General features: G+C 35.2%; 1 protein-coding gene across 5 annotated transcripts in view; it reads left to right on the plus strand.

The window, feature by feature from the left end:
* Window positions 1-18,511, plus strand: part of LOC149807235 (multiple PDZ domain protein-like) — a 453,425-nt gene that overhangs the window by 224,046 nt on the left and 210,868 nt on the right. For all 5 annotated transcript variants that reach the window (XM_089963870.1, XM_089963877.1, XM_089963884.1 and 2 more), the window contains 2 exons: window positions 435-676; window positions 14,060-14,187. In XM_089963870.1, the coding sequence (XP_089819996.1) occupies window positions 435-676; window positions 14,060-14,187 (370 nt within the window). The remainder of the gene's footprint in view (window positions 1-434; window positions 677-14,059; window positions 14,188-18,511) is intronic.

The raw sequence follows: 18,511 nt of genomic DNA on the forward strand, positions 1-18,511 counted from the left end.
TTGTACATGTGTATTGAACTCCACATTTGACAGGTGACTTGTCCATATGTGTACTAAACTCCACATTTGAACAGGTAACACTCATCCATATGTGTACTAAACTATATTTCCCAGTTTACTCATCTGTATTGTGTACTAAATTCCACATTTGACAGGTTACTTGTCCAGATAAACTAAACTCCACATTTGACAGGTTACTTGTCCATATGTGCTACATTCCAGATATATATTGATCAAGGGACTAATAAATTTTTTTTCTTTAAATCTTAATTTTATTACTAGCAAAGTAAAATATTACATTGAAAAAAACTTGAAGTGACCTTGCAATGTGCAGGTAATGTTTAATATTTCATTACATCTGATTTCAGTATAAATGGAGTTTACTGTATTATCTATCATGTTTATCAGGCTTACATGAATGTCTTGCTTTCCAGATCAACTCTCAGTCCATTACTCAAGACAGAGAGTTCATCCACAGATGGTGGCAGTACACCCTCCTCGCCATCCAGAAAGGTCCCTGGATCTGAAAATGGTACTCCTGAATCATCCCCACAACGCAAGCTATCCCCATCACCTCTAAAGGGTCATCTTTCAGAGGGGATTCAAACTTGGGGACCACCACGGACTGTCAAACTGTTGAGAGAACCTGGGAAGAGTTTGGGAATATCCATTGTTGGTGAGATCTTTTGTTTTATAGAAATTTATGAAATGTGTCAGCATTTCTACCATTTAGCATTGTATTGCTTAATATGCTATTTATTTATTACATGGAATATGGTATTTTTCACATAGATTGTGATACTTATGTATTATATAAAATCTTGCATTTATTTATTACATTGAATGTGGTATTAATCTATTACATGAAATCTTGTTCTTTAAAGAAAATAATGACAAATCCCTTGCCAGTTTTTATAGTTCCCTCATTTTGCAGAAAACCAGAAATATTGCCTTGGTCCTGTTGGTGTGCATGTTTCCATCAGTCCATCACTCCATCTATCCATTATACAACCCCACTTTTGTTTTGACAGAATTCATGCCATTTTTCTTGATTATTAATGGATCCCACCTAGATTTGGCAGGAGCTCGAAGAGAGAGGCTATCCCTGATTGTCAGACCCACCCATCTTTTGTTCCAAACAATAACACAATTAATGTATCCATTAATTATCATTGCATTTCAACCAAATTTTTCATGCAGCTTCATATTAATACATACAGCTTCATATAAATAAATACAGCTTCATATTAATACATGCAGCTTCATATTAATACACGCAGCTTCATATTAATACACGCAGCTTCATATTAATACATGCAGCTTCATGTTAATACATGCAGCTTCATATTAATACATGCAGCTTCATATTAATACACGCAGCTTCATATTAATACATGCAGCTTCATGTTAATACATGCAGCTTCATATTAATACATGCAGCTTCATATTAATACATGCAGCTTCATGTTAATACATGCAGCTTCATGTTAATACATGCAGCTTCATATTAATATATGCAGCTTCATATTAATACACACAGCTTCATATTAATACATGCAGCTTCATATTAATACATGCAGCTTCATATTAATACATACAGCTTCATATTAATACATGCAGCTTCATATTAATACATGCAGCTTCATGTTAATACACGCAGCTTCATATTAATACATGCAGCTTCATATTAATACACGCAGCTTCGTATTAATGCATACAGCTTCATATTAATACATGCAGCTTCATATTAATACATGCAGCTTCATGTTAATACACGCAGCTTCATATTAATACATGCAGCTTCATATTAATACATGTAGCTTCATATTAATACATGCAGCTTCATGTTAATACATACAGCTTCATGTTAATACATGCAGCTTCATGTTAATACACGCAGCTTCATATTAATACATACAGCTTCATATTAATACATGCAGCTTCATATTAATACATGCAGTTTCATGTTAATACACGCAGCTTCATATTAATACACGCAGCTTCATATTAATACATGCAGCTTCATGTTAATACATGCAGCTTCATGTTAATACATGCAGCTTCATATTAATACATGCAGCTTCATATTAATACATGCAGCTTCATATTAATGAGGCTGAATATGATTCTCATGGTTCTACATCATCACTGAACAGAATTGTAGTACCCAACTGTTCTATCAAACATTTCTACATCATTGTTAATACCTGATTGTTCTTCCAAACATTTCTACATCATTATTGAACATAATTTTAAAAATGGATTGTTCTACCAAACATGTCTATGTCATTGTAATAACTGATTGTTCTCCCAAACATTTCTACATCATCATTGAACATTATTATAGTACCTAATTGTTCTACAAACATTTCTACATTATTTTAATACCTGATTGTTCTACCAAACATTTCTAAGTCATTGTAATACCTGATTGTTCTACCAAGCATTTCTATATAATCATTGAGCATAATTATTGTACCTGATTTTTCTACCAAACATTTCTACATCTTAGTACTTTATTGTTCTACAAAACATTTCTACATTATTGTAATACCCGATTGTTCTCCCAAACATTTCTACATCCTTGTAATACCTGATTGTTCTAGCAAACATTTCTGTATAATCATTGAAAATAATTATAGTACCTAATTGTTCTACCAAACATTTCTACATCCTTGTAATAACTGATTGTTCTACCAAACATTTATATATGATCGTTGAACATAATTACAGTACCTAATTGTTCTACCAAGAATTTGTACTTATGATTGAACAAAATTACATTACCTTATTGTTCTACCATTTTTACATTATTGTAGTACGTGATTGCTCTACCAACATTTCTATACATTGTACTACCTGATTGTTCTACCAAACATTTCTATGCAATATCTCCTTTATTAACCCACCTCTATGAAGAAGAAATAGGCTGTTTACTACATATGGTGTCAGCATCAGCATTCACACAGATTCAAGTACATACATACATACACTCTCACTGAATGTCAACCATTCTTTCTTCCTATGCCATAGGCACAGTTTTGAGTGGATTTCATAGCATATCCTTGCAGGTTAGGGGGCTGATGGGACTAACTTGGTACAAACATGTAAATTAGTTATACATTTTTCTTTAAGCTCTTGCATTTAGCTCAGGTTATTTTGCACACTATATAAATATTGTTACACCTGGTACATAAAACTGGTGAGGTGAGATGAATGCTACACCGTCATGACAAATGTTGGCCACTGTGACCTTTATTTGATGCTTCACTGAATTTGATTAAATTGTGCAATTTATATTTATTTCTCAAGTGCTGGTAATAATAAAACCATGAAACAATATTATTTTATGCATCTCTGTTAGTACCACATCCATACCATAAAGGAAGGTCACTGTGACAAACATATCACATTTCTACTGGCTTATGTTAAGTTTTTGTGTTTAATTCATGACCAAGTAGGTTTTTGCAACCTGCTTGTATGCTACTATAACTAGATTCATGAAAATTAGGGAGGGTATGCATCTTGATGAGTAGTACTGCATTGTCATCACAGAAGTGAGTTGCTATGACCCATATTTCATGCTTCACTGCTATGGTTTCAGTCAAAAGTGATGATTGTGCAAGATGGTTGCATAACTAGATGGTTATATGCACCCTTATTAGCACCAAACCCTTACAGCAAAATGGGACATGTAACCTACATTTAACATTTTACTGGCTATTTTTTATTTTTACAAACTTAGTCCATGGTCACATTGGTGTTTTATTGGCCTTAAAATACTGCTATACCAGGAATCATGAAATATGGCAAAGATGTATCTTGTCAAGTAATATACGCTCATCTTAAAAGTAGATCACAGTGATCCATATTTTCCATTTTACTAACTTTGGATCTGTTCATGCTTTAATCAATAAATTAGGTAATTCTATGCATCTCTTTTAGTCTGTATCCATACCAAAAGAGGACACTGTGGCCAATATTTCACATTTTACTGGCTTCGGTTGCATTTAGCTTATGATCACATGTTCTGTGCATACTATCCAGTACAGAATCATGAATCTTGTGGATGCATCTTGTTGAGGAAAATTTTATCTTTATTACCTTTGGTTAACATTTAGCAATTTTGCTCATGACCACATGAGTTTTTGGCATATTGTATGCATACTATTCTCCATAGAATCATGAAACTTGGTGTGTGGATGCATCTTGATAAGAAGTCTCCATGACTTTGTTCAGTTATTGTGTTATAAGTTTATTTCTTCTGTGCTGTTTATGTTCCAGTCATGGAACTTGATAATTGGATGCATTTCTGTTACTACACTGCCCTTAACACCAAAAAAGGTCTCTGTGACCTACATGTTATGCTTACTTACAGGAGTTAAGTATTTGTGTTTCTGATCAGATTGATTCCTCCATGCTAGACCATGCAAGTCAGTTGGAAGTACGAGTAAATATATTTATTCATTTGTAAACTGTACATATTAATGATTGTACATTCTATGTTATGATTTGTTACCCTCCAGAAGATAATTGTGTATTGTGAATGCAAAGAATGAGTATAGGAATTAGGTGAGTGGGCCATGCTTTTTATATGAGGCACAACCTGTGATTAATGTGTGTGATTTGGATTTTTAATGTAGCTTTAAAAAATATTCAGTCATATCGCTACGATGTCTGCATTGTGGCAGTTTATAGTGATGTCTAGCACTGGGGCATCATGCCACAGACATGTAGCATTATGTCCCACCCAGTCACATTATCCTGACACCAGGCCAACCAGTCCTAACACTAACCTCTTAATGTTGAGCTCCTAGCAAGGCAGAAGTTACTACCATTTTTATAAGTCTTTGGTATGACTCAGCTGGAGTTCGAACCCAAGACCTCCTGCATCTGAGGTGGACACTCTAACCACTAGGCCACTGGACTGGAAATGTACAAGTGTTGCAGTTCTTTTAAATTATGACTATCACTGTATACAAGATTAGAATGAGTAAAGTGTTGTTCATTCCAACATGATTGGAGAAGTGCTAAGGGCTTTTGATAGTGGGCATGGAATCTTCATTAGCATCCCATCATGCACTGTGATTGATCACTTGCTTGCTGACTCATTCGCTCATTCATGACACACTCACACAAATGGGTCACATAATTATAAAAATAATCTGTTTGTTATCAACTTACTATCTCTACTTTTATGCCATGTTACTTTTGGTAGGTGGGTGGGCAGGTAGTTAATACGTAGATGGGTAGGTGCTTTCAAAATATGTCAGCACCATATTGGCTATATAGAGCCAATTAAAAGTTCAGATTTAAAATTTTAGATTGATTAAAAGTTCCAAAATAAAGATGATTGCAAAAAAATCTTTACTTGAGAAAGGAACCAGGATCACTTGAGTCTGAATTTATTTTCTACACGATGATGTTTACAGTGGCTATAATGCAAGTGAAAATGGAAGTGAGCTTTGTAATTATTAATTACTCTCTGGTTCCTGGTTGTTTAACCAAGTTTAATAGACAGTATGATATTGATCAGATCTTGACCGACTTTGATTATTTTGTAATCAGTCATTATTCCCACACCTATTCAGGGAACAGGGATATTGTCATTACCCTTCATAATAATGTCTGTCTGCCCATCTTTCCATCTATCTATGCTGTGACGAACCTTCCTATAGTTTCTTGTTCCACATCTCTTGGAGTACTTTTATCAAGCTTCCAGGCATAGTGTCTCTTTCTGCATCACTTGGAGGACTTTGTTTTAAGCTTTCCAGACTAGATATGTAGTTGGTGCAAGTACGCGATAAGGTTTTATGGTTTTCCTCTGAGCAGTTTTGTGTAAATTTCTTGAAAGATTGGCAAAAAGTGGGGTATAGCAAGAATTAAGCTTACCACCACTTATCCTACACTGGTAGGAGGGTTTTATTTTGGTCTTAGATATGTATTTGCATACATGATGGATGTGGTTTCAGTTCATTATTGTTTCTTCACCCACACCCCTTTAACGATTTTAACAAGATGTAATAGACTAGATATTTGGCTGGTGTTGATGTCCAGTAAGGTTTAACATTTTTCCTATGGTCAGTTTTGTTGGAGATACCTTGAAAATTTTTCAGAAAAAGAGGTATATTTGGAATCTGGTTTAAACTCCATGATGAATAGTTCAAAGTGGAAATGCACGATGAATAGTTCAAAGTGGAAATGCATGATGAATAGTTAGAGTGGAAATCCATGGTAAATTCTTTTCTTGAAATGCTTAAAGGGGAAATGCATGATTAATAGTTTAAAGTTGAAATGCATGATAAATAGTTCAAAGTGGAAATGCATGATAAATAGTTAAAGTGGAAATCCATGGTAAATTCTTTTCTTGAAAAGTTTAAAGTGGAAATTCATGGTGAATTCTTATCTTGAAAAGTTTAAAGGGAACATGCATGATAAATAATTTAAAGTGGAAATCCATGGTAAATTCTTATCATAAAAAGTTTAAAGGGGAAATCTGTGGTGAATAGTAAAATGTAGAAGTCTATGAATACATATTTGTGATAATTTAGCATAATCTTAGATGTACCCATTTAGCTAATCATTATATGCTTGTATGTGAAATATGTAAATTGCTTGGTGCATATATGAATACTGAAATATTGAAAGATACAGGTTTCTTTTAAAAGGTAGAAAACATTTGAATCAGACAAGGTTTCTTTTAAAAGCTTGGAAGCATTACATTCAGACAAGGTTTCTTTTTTACAGATCACTTACTTCATATCTATTGGGCTTGCTAGTAGCTTCATGTGGATGGGTGGTTCTTTACCAGGGCTTGTGGGGTTCTTCCTCCACCAGTTATACTGGTTACTATATACAGTCTATCTTGTGCTTTAAAATGGTGTTAAACCCACACCATCAGCAAGCAACATATAAATTGACAAATGATAGCATAGCTATGAAATTATTAAAAACTTTATTTTGGATGCAAACAAAACATAATTGCTTTATTGGTAATTTAATGTGGTTTTCAACATCCTTGGGGTACTGCTACAGTGGGATAAAGACATGAGGGTGTTTCCATTCCACCAATTAGATGGAACCTTTGTAATAGAACACATTTGATTGGACTTTCGTAATTATTTTTGTTCAGTGGCATGATAACTATTTTATAGTCTTTACACATATTATGAACTCGGACATTTCCGTAGCATTTTCTATAAAAGAAAGTGTATTTTGTCCATTCAAGATGACACAGATTACTATGATATGGCATACACTCAAAGAGTTTGATTTGTCCATTCACAAAGAGACAGCTATGATAAGGCATGTATTGGGACTAATTATCATTACTAAGTTACTAAGTTTATTGCTGTAATACCTCAAATCCTCATCTAATGACAGTTGGAGATGAGCATACGAGTGAGTTTATGAAGCCCTTGGGGCGGGCAGAGTAGTTTTAGGTGTTCACCTTTACAGATCACATCTCACCTATGTCCATGAGGGTTCGAGTCTTGATTCTGCCAATTTGGATATGTGAAAAAACTTGCCAGTAGCTTTGTGTAGGTTGGTGGTTTTTCCTGGGTCTTCCTCTAACTTATATACTAGCCACAATATATATCCTTTGATGTACTGAAAAATGGCGTTAAACCCACAAAATAAAAGAAACACCATTTTTAATTGCAAAGAGTGTATGTCAGTGTCAGGGTCACTAATATCTATGCAGTTTTTTAGTTCCCAATATGGCTCATGAATCTCAAAACCTCTTATATTTTACTGACAAATGGCATTAAACCCACAAAACAAAACAAACATTTTTTATTCCAAAGAGTGTATGTCAATGTCAAGGTTACTAATACCTGCGCATTATTTATTTTTTTACTTCCAAAACAATAACCAGGATTTTGGCCCAGAATTGTCACATTTTATCAGTTTGTTTACATTGAAATATTAAATAATGTACTAAAATCAAATAAATATTTTTGGTCTTACAGATGAAATAATGATTCGTTTTCAGATGTATCATAAGCAGCTGAAGCATAACAAGGAATTATTAGCCTACCATATATACTCTCATTTATGTCCAGTCCAACAACATACCCTTTATTTGGCAAGTTAGACATTTATTGCATCTTTTTGTTGTCCCTAAGATATTAATGTTTTTTTCTCATGGATGCATACTAACCAGCAAAGATTGTTACTCAGATTAAATAGAAAGAAGCATTAAAGTCTTAACAGAAAATAAACTGTTTATTATTGAGTGCCTTTTTCTTTGGCTCAAGGTGACAGGGCAGACAGTTCTGATTAAGCTGCTTCTTGAAAGGTCACTTGCTTTAACATTACCAGCCAGGCCCTGAGTGGCTGAGTGGTCTAAAGCGCTCTCCGTTACGGATCACTGCCATTTCACCTCTGTCTGCATGGGTTCGAGTCTCTGATTCAGCCAATGTGGTTATGTAAGAAAGCTTGCCAGTAGCTTCTCGTGGGTCAGTGGTTCTTTCCGTGGTTTTTCTGGGTTCTTCCTCCACCATTAATACTGGCCGCCATGTATAGCCTATCATGTGCTGAAATATGGCGTTAAACCCAACAACAACATTTCCAGCCAATCCTTTCAAATGCAACTTGTTTTAATAATGCAATGTAACATTTGTTATATATTTTGTCCAGGTTAGTGAGTAGCATAAGTAAAATAGTTTTGGTGCATCTGAATTTATCATGAATGTACTGGATTTCATCAGAAATCTTACAATGCTCATTGATAACTACAACAGTCTTTCATGGAGTCCTGGTTGCATAGAATTTATTAGATCAAGATACAAGAACCCTTTATGGATTTCCTGTATGAAACCCGGTTTTGACTGAGTTTTTGCCCTTTTTCCAGCAATATTGCATCTTGACACAAGTGGATAATAGTAACCAGCACAGCTCAGGAGCCATTCAACATATTTAAATGCCATTTGTTTCCTGCATAGCCTCTCAGTGCCTTTTATTGGTTTTAGTTGAGGCAGCTCAGTTTTGGATAGAGTTATGGCCATGTCAACTTCATACTTTCATATGGGATGTTGTTGTTAACCAGCATTGCTCTCTATTCCTTATGTAAAATTGGGGCCTGGGGTGGCTGAGTGGTTTAAGATGATGCTCGCCTTTATAGGTCACTGACATCTGACCTCACTTCACATGGGTTTGAGTCTCAGGCTCGGCCATTGTGGGTATTTGAGAATGGTTCTTCCCTGGTCTTTCCCAGGTTTATCCTCCACCAGATATACTGGCAGTCATGTGTGGCCCATCATGTGTTGAAAATTGGTGTTAAACCCACAACAACAACAGCAACAACATCAATGAATGCCACAGGTTAGGGAAATTGCATATTATATTTATGTGCTGTTTAAATTTGTCCTGTCAGGTCTTAGTATTGATAGAGTTATTGCCCTTTTTCCATCAGTTTTACATATTCTTGTAACCATCATTGCTCAGAAACTATTTAGAATATTCTGATGCACTTTGGTTTGTACATTGTCTCCATGCCCTAGATGTGGCTTTTGTCTAATTTATCTCCATTATGAATAGAGTTTGGCTCTTAACAATGAACTTGATATCTTCAAAATGGATGATGCCTGTAACCAGTATAGCAGCCTCTGCAAAGAAGTGGATGCCATTTGTAGCTGAATTGCCTATTACATGAAGCTGTACCATATACAGGTTCCATCTTTTGGGTTCGGTCTCCACTGCAGCAGATCATTTTAACCGGCAGAGGTCTGGAACCATTCAACATGTCTGATGCAATTTTATGTGTACATTTACTCAAGACCAAGTTGTGCATTTACAAGTTTTGTCTCATCAACCCATTTTGAATAGAGTTTTGGTCCATGACAGTTAACTTCATATCTTTGCTCGGGATATTGTTTGTTACTAGCAAAGCATAAGAACCATTTAATATATTGTGTTTGAACATTACAGACTTACATACCATATGTACTTGCTTTTATGTGAGTCAAACTGTAAATAACAAACACCCTGATGTACCTTAGCATAATTCACCTTCTTATCAAGGGCTATCTTGTTTTGGTCTTATGATTATTCGTAATAAACTACATAGACCCAAATATGCCAGCACAATATTAAATGATAGATTTGGTTATGTGCAGTTTGCAGTTGGACTCGACTTGTACTTGAGTATATATGGTACCATTTTATGGGTTATATCCCATTGATTACTCATCCTCCAGACTCCATAAGACAATTTCACACAAATTTGTTGCATTTCAATCCAATCTGGCTTATGTCATTAAATTGGTGACACATTGGATGAGTTTGATTTCCACTGTTCCTTAACATCTTTTTCACCACTTGTGGCCCATGATTGCCAGAAATCCTGACTTGAGTTTCTGTTGTGTAGCTTTGCTATGCATTGGTGAATTTCAACCAGATTTGGAATAGAGTTTTGTGATGATGAGACCTTGAATTAGTTTAATTTCAAATGTTGTACACTGTCATTTAGAAGAGTTATAGCTTCTGATTGAATATTCACCTCTCTTTGCCTTGTACAATATAACTTTACTACAGAATATTGCATTCAACCAAAGTTAACATGTTTTACATTGGTGAAGCCTTGAATTATGTGAATTTTCAGCATTACATGACATCATTTTTAAAGAGCTGTGGCCCCTAAACGCCCATCATCTCCAAACTTTGGCCTCCTCTGATGCGGGAGGTTGAGGGTTCGAACCCCGGTTGAGTCATACCAAATACTTATAAAAATGGTACAAACAGTTGCCTTGCTAGGTACTCACCATTAAGAGTTTAGTGTTATTACATTTCGGCAAGGTGTCAGGAAAATGTGACTGGGTGGGACATCATGCTACATGTCTGCAGCTTTTTGCTCCATTGCTAGACATCACCATAAACTGTCACACTGCAGATATTGTAGCAATATGACTGAAATTTTTTTAAAGCTACTTTAAAAATCCAAATCACACACATACACACACGCCAAACTTTGGTTTGCCAGTAGAAGTGCTTAATCTGAAGTTACTGCCATGCAAAGTGCAGAGTAATGCATGCATCTTTACAAGCTCTTCATACATTTGAGACAAATTGGTCCCTTGCACTTTTAAAGTACAGTACATTTCAACATATTTACATACAGTGGTTAAATGTTGCATGCATGTTCAATAATTATACTAATATTCATTGAAATCAGATGGTCCACTTTATCTTAGACATGATTTGTTTTTTTTACTTACTCTAAATTTATTCAGTTGATATTTTTTTGGCTCAACTGTCCATAAGGCAAAGTGAATTTATGGTGTTGTCCTGTGTCTGTCATCTGTTATTGTATGGCAGCCCAACTTGAATCACTTGTAACCACCCTGGAGTCCACATTTCTGATCTGATTTTGATCCAGAATGGTGCATTTGTCAGTATAATCTAAAATGACTTTGACAAAAAAGCGAGATCCACACATTAAAGCAGTGATCTTGTATATGATTGGCTTGCCAAGTTTCCAGTTTACGGCTCTGGTGGCCTAGTGGTTTGAGCATCTGCCTCAGATGCGGGAGGTTGTGTGTCCGAACCCCAGCCATGTCATACCAAAGACTTACAAAAATGGTACTAACAGCTGCCTTGCTAGGCACTCAGCATTAAAAGGTTAGTGTTAGGACTGGTTGGCCTGGTGTCAGCATAATGTGACTGGGTGGGACATAAAGCTATGTGTCTGCGGCATGATGCCCCAGTGCTAGACATCACTATAAACTGCCACACTGCAAACATCATAGTGATATGACTGAAAAATTGTTAAAGCTACGTTAAAAATCCAAATCCCACACATTAATCACATGTTGTGTCTCATATAAGGCAGTTTTTAATTTTATTTGCAGAGCATGTTACCTAATCAGGAAGCCACACTTTAGATCCAGATTTGATCAAACTTTGGAAATATGCTTATATCATAAAGGTTTTGGACAATTTCAGTACTAATTTCACACATGAATCTGATTGAGCTTGTTGCCATCTTATAAGCCTATTGCCGTAATTCTGAGCTGTTTTTGATCAAACTAGGAATAGGGGTTTATATCATCAAAATGTTGGATTTGAATGAGTTTGATATTGAGTACCATATATACTATATACATGTACTTGCTCATAATTCGAGTCAAACTTCAAACAACAAAGATCCTGATCTGCCATAGCATAATGCAACTGTAGATCAGGGTATTTGTTGTTTGTTCTACTGATTGCTCCTAATAAATTGCATAGACCCAGATCTGCTAGTGCATTATGTGACAGCAGATCTGGGTCTGTACAGTTTGCAATTGGACTCAAAAGCAAGCATATATGTTAAGATCCATGATTACTAATAAGGTGATCTTGCATCAAAATGATTGGCTGAGCATTTTACCAATATGGAAATCATCATATCATATACCTGAAAATTTCCTACCCAAGAATGGTCCAGAATTTTACCATCAAATCCCAGAAGTAGGAAAATGATTCTGTTGTTTTCTGATTTCATATTACCATGCTCACAGACAAGACTAGCTACTTTTTCCTTGAGATTTCCTGGTTACGACTGAACAAGTGTTAATAACAATGCCATGGCTTCATTTGAAATACAGATGGAAATAAGTACCAATCTGTTTAACAAGTTCCAACAGTTTGTTAAGTCTTGCTTTATACAACGGTGAAAATAATGCTGCCATTCCCATGCTAAAGCCCAATTGGATCCTCTCTCAATGTCCCGCCAGAGTGCATGTATGGGTGATTTGGATTTTTAAATTAGCTTTAACAATTTTTTAGTCTTATAGCTATGATGTCTGCAGTGTGGCAGTTTATAGTGATGTCTAGCACTGGGGCATCATGCCACAGACATGACATGTAGCTTGATGTCCAACCCAGTCACATTATCCTGACACCAGGCCAACCAGTCCTAACGCTAATATCTTAATACTGAGTGCCAAGCGATACAGCTGCAAGTACCATTTTTATAAGTCTTTGGTATGACTCGGCTGGGGTTAAAACCTGTGACTTCCCACATCCGAGGTGGACACTTGAACCGCTAGGCCACTGGAGTGGTGTCCTTCCAGAACTAAATGCTGTCAACAAGGCCTCAAATAGAAACATTCCTAGTTATTCATTTTCTGTGATGCAGAGTCTGACAACTGCTTATTAGCTGTAAATCACATGACCCCATGTGTCAAAGAACCTGAAATATTAACAGTGCAAATGAGTGACTCTGTTACCCCATTAATGAAATTGATACCCATATCAGCTGTTCAGAAACATGAAATTTGGTGTACGACTTAAGATGATGTTTATGTCAGAAAAGTTATGTTTTAATATCTTTTTTTTCTCAGTTATATTTTGGAATTTTATTAATTTATTAATTTACTTAATAATTGATTGGTATAAACAAAAATGACGTTTTCATAGTTATTCAATCTTGATTGATAGATCAGATCTTGTTGTCAGCATCAGAATGACCAGATTATGGCTTGACACTTCAGTTCTTGTAATGATTCAGCGTTTCTGTTGATGATAACTCAGCATGAAATCAAGATTGCATTACTTTATCTTAAAATGGTGGCTTATATGACTTAGATCTTGCAACAGTTTGATAATGCGCTGGATCCATGCCTATTATGTGATCTTGCATGTGATTGGCTGAGCATGTTACCATTCAAATGACTTTCTGATCCAGTTTTGATCAAACTTGGTAAGTAGGTTTCAATCTTCAACATCTTCGACAAGTACAGTTATGATCAAAACCATGTATATTAATGAGATGACTTTGCATCTGATTGGCTGAATGTGTTGACACACAAGCAACTATATTAAGTTCATATAATGATAATTTTTTAAGTATGTGTTTGATTTTGTCAAATTAAAATGTTTTTAAAAGGAAGTAAAGATGTAATTGATTTACTCTGGTCACAGGGTCCATAGTGATACTGCATATATTTGGAATTGTCTTATCATGAAGTGTGTTGTAATGAAGGGGACATGTTTCTGTTCAGTTCTGGACATTGATAAATTATAAATAATTTGTTTTATAGCTTGTTTTGATCACATTCCTTGTTATTGGCAGGTGGAAAAGCTGATATATTCCGTACGTCCAAAGAGAATGCCATCTCTGGCATATTTATCAAGCATGTGCTTGAGGACAGTCCTGCAGGCAGGAATGGAACCCTCAAGACAGGCGACCGGATTCTTGAGGTAACGTCCTATGTACACCTCTTTCATTAGAATAATTACATTTTACAGTTTGGGTGAAAAGTCATTATGGTGGGTAAAGAATCATGTATAAGCTCAAAATAACTAACAAGGCTGACCACCACACTCAACAAAGCAGATGTGTATGAAACAACCTTTCAGTGGGCAGGATAACTCAAAGTTTCAGGGGTAAATCATTTGCAAATAAACTACTGAATTGTAATATAAGTTGCACTATTTGCTTTTCAAATGGAAAAATTCCAAATGTTTAGAAGCACTAGACAATTTGCATGGTTTGCAGTTAACATTGTTACCAGCTTTTGTAACATAAATCCAGACAGTTTGCATGGTTTGCAGTTAACATCATCACCATGTCCTGTAACATCATACATGCCAACCACTATGCTTTTTTTGTAATCATTATGCTTTTTTTCACTAAATTATGCCTTACGCGTAAATGTATTTGGATTACGTGTTTTCTTTATATTCTCCTCCAAAAAAAGTAATTGTTTTCTCATTGTTATTAACATCCCATTATTTCCACATACCCTATTCTAGAAAAGATGGCTTCTGTGTAACTATGACATAAGAGTACGCTTGTCCAAAAGACTTGCATACACTTTCCTAACAGTATTATGTTTTTGTGGGTCGGTGGTTATTTCCGGGGTTTTCCCAGGTTCTTCCTCCACCATTAATACTGGCTGCCATGTATAGCCTATCATGTGCTGAAAATGGCATTAAACCCTACAACAACATCAACAACAGTATTATGTTCTATTTATAACAGATGCCCTATTTCCAAGAAACATGCTTGTTCTGCTTTCAAACATTTAACCTTGGTTTCTATTTATAGCAGCTGTATGGCTTAGGAGAGAACAGACTGGTTTTCTATCTTGTAATCTTTGCTCACAGATTCTTTGTTCGAATTCATATCTGGTACAGAACCAGTCTTTAGGTATTTGGCGCTAAAAGTCAAGTAAAATTTATTCAAGTCGATGCGTGTGTTAGAGCAAAAATGTTTTCAATTAATTTCATAGATGATTGGGAAAAGACAAAAAATCGATTCAGAGATGAATGTATGAATTATACAATACAGCGTTCCATTCTCGGACAGCTTCACACCCCTTGCAGGCTGTGTGGAAAGGATTTTAATATTGGTCATGGTAGTAAAACAAAGAAGCCTTGAATTAACTCATTTAACTAACACCAGTACTAAGGTAACTTCTTTTTTACAGCAGAACTAAATTGTGGACACAAATTTTATAAATGCAGAGGCGTTATGTACCGAGTTCTTAATAGAACACGGACTGCCCCTAGCGGTAGAAGACTACATTGGTCCTTTGTTCAGACAGATGTTTCCTGATTCCACAATTGCAGAAAATACACATGTGCAAGAACAAAATCATCTAATATTGTTAGGTGTTTAGCAGAAGATACTTCACTTAAAATTGCAGAGCCATGAAATTGGGCTGTTTAGTATTGCAACAGACAGGAGTAGTGATTATGATGACAAAAAGTTGTACCCAGTCTGTGTAAGAGACTTTGACAATGAAAAGGACAAAGTCGGAGTGCTCTTCTTTCATTACCAGAATTAACAGTAGATTCCACTGAAGAAAACATTTTTTTATTTGCTTGTTAATGCTTTGAATAAATATAAGCTGGCAGAACTGTATGGGGTTTTCAGCTGATACTACATCAGTGATGACTTGAGTTCATAAAGGAGTTGCATTCTATATTTTGCAAAATGTCTCCATCATTGTTCATATCAGGTTGTCTCTGTCATATGTTGCACCATGCTGCAGGAAAGGCTGCTGATGAATTAGAAGGAGACTCCTAAATTATCAAGTTGGCACTCTACCTGACAATGTACTTCATGTGGACATAGTTGATTTTTTTCATCTTATTTCCCAGCTAAAAGACCCAATAGCTGGAAAATATAAATTTCCTCTTCTTTGTCAGGTTATGAAAGGAATATTGTTGGTTCTTTACCATTCTAATGCTGACTCTGAGAGATTGTTCAGTGTTGTCACCAAAAGTAAAACTGAATTCAAATCGAGGCTCTGTAACCCAGCACTTAGTGCTCTACTGGTGTGCAAAATATTCATAGTCTCAGCTGGTATAAAGTGTTTCGAAATGCAGTAGGAGAGTCTGTTGCTTTTTCAATCTCAAAGTGTTATACATGAAAACTTGAATCAGTGATTGATGTTAAAAGTCCAGAGGGATAAATAAATCATTTTGTACATATGTTTTTTGAATTTTTATCCTGTTATATGTAGATTACTCTTTTTCTGCTTGGATTACTCTTTTTGTCCACTTGGATTACACTTTTTCCTCGCCAGGGGTTGGCATGTATGTAACACAAACCACAGTTTGCATGGTTTGCAGTGAACATTTGTTACCAAATCTGGTAACACAAGTTTAGCCAATTTGCATGGTATGCAGTTAACATTGTTACCAAGTCTTGTAACATAGTCAATTCCAGCCAATTTGCATGGTATGCAGTTAACATTGTTACCAAGTCTTGTAACATAGTCAATTCCAGACACATTGCATGGTATGCAGTTAACATTGTTACCAAGTCTTGTAACATAGTCAATTCCAGACACATTGCATGGTATGCAGTTAACATTGTTACCAAGTCTTGTAACATGAGTTAATTCCAGACAGTTTGGATGGTATGCAGTTAACATTGTTACCAAGACTTGTAACATGAGTCAATTCCAAACAATTTGTATGATATGCAGGTAACTTTGTTACCAAGTCTTGTAACATGAATCAATTCCAGACAGTTTGGATGGTATGCAGTTAACATTGTTACCAAGTCTTGTAACATGAGTCAATTCCAGACAGTTTGCAGGATATGCAGTTAACATTGTTACCAAGTCTTGTAACATGAATCAATTCCAGACAGTTTGGATGGTAAGCAGTTAACATTGTTACCAAGTCTTGTAACATGAGTCAATTCCAGACAGTTTGCATGGTATGCAATTAACATTGTTACCATGTCTTGTAACATGAGTCAATTCCAGACAATTTGCATGATATGCAGTTAACATTGTTACCAAGTCTTGTAACATGAATCAATTCCAGACAGTTTGGATGGTAAGCAGTTAACATTGTTACCAAGTCTTGTAACATGAATCAATTCCAGACAGTTTGCATGATATGCAGTTAACATTGTTACCTAGACTTGTAACATGAGTCATTTCCAGACAGTTTGCATGGTATGCAGTTTACATTGTTACCAAGTCTTGTAACATAGTCAATTCCAGACAATTTTGCATGGTATATGGTTAACATTGTTACCAAGTCTTGTAACATAAGTCAATTACAGACAGTTTGCATGGTATACAGTTAACATTGTTCAGACAATTTGCATGGTATACAAATAAAAATGTAATTTATTTGTACTATCATTTTTCTTGTAACACCCTTATAATATGAGCTGGATGTCAAATTTCTTTTTATTTTATGAATTGAGTATGGAATGGTAATAGTGTTGCCAATATCAGTATTCATTTATATTTTTTTCCTTCCATTCATTTTTGTAGCCATTGCTCTTGGTGGTCGGTTTGATGTTTGCTGATAGATAGTTGTGTGGTCATTTACCTTTATATGTTAACATACTTTTGTGAGTACATCATTTTGTCCAACACACCTCTGGTTTATTGTATTTTAGTTACGGAGGTGATTTTTGCTTGAAATGAGTGAATAAAGGATATATTTCATGTAGTGGCTGAAATAATTATGTTTTTCACCTTAGAGATGGAATATATCCATTATTCAGTATTGGTTAGCAATAGGTATAACAGACTGAAGTAGCAGATTGAAGTACCAGATTTGTTACTGTATTTAATGTAATGTTAATGGTAAACCATTTTTGTTACCGGTAAGCTGTGTTTTGTGAATATTTGCACAAAAATATAATGGTACATAATTCTTTTTCCCAATTCTGGATAAAATAGATTAAGAAAGAAATGAATTTGCATGTTGTTGGATTTTGAACCCAGTTCATCTTCAATCTAAGGTTGCCATCCTTACCACTAGACTACTCAAGTGTCCAAGAAAAACTTTTTTAATGACAGATGGTAAAAAATTGTTGGTAGGTTAAAAAAAATTTGTATTTCATTTCATTGAATTATTAAGATTATTTACCTCAGAAAATCCAGTAATTCATGACCTGACATATTTAAACACCTTTAATGTTTTATTATATATTCTTGAGTACTTCTGTTCTTTGAAAATATTTGTGCTGAGTGAATGTTGTACATAAGATTTTGTGGTGAATTTTGTACAGATGATTTTTAGAGTAAATGTTAATTTTGTT

The sequence above is a fragment of the Sinohyriopsis cumingii genome, chromosome 1 (assembly GCF_028554795.1).
Source record: "Sinohyriopsis cumingii isolate HCF-2022 chromosome 1, ASM2855479v2, whole genome shotgun sequence".
Taxonomy (NCBI): Eukaryota; Metazoa; Mollusca; class Bivalvia; order Unionida; family Unionidae; genus Sinohyriopsis; species Sinohyriopsis cumingii.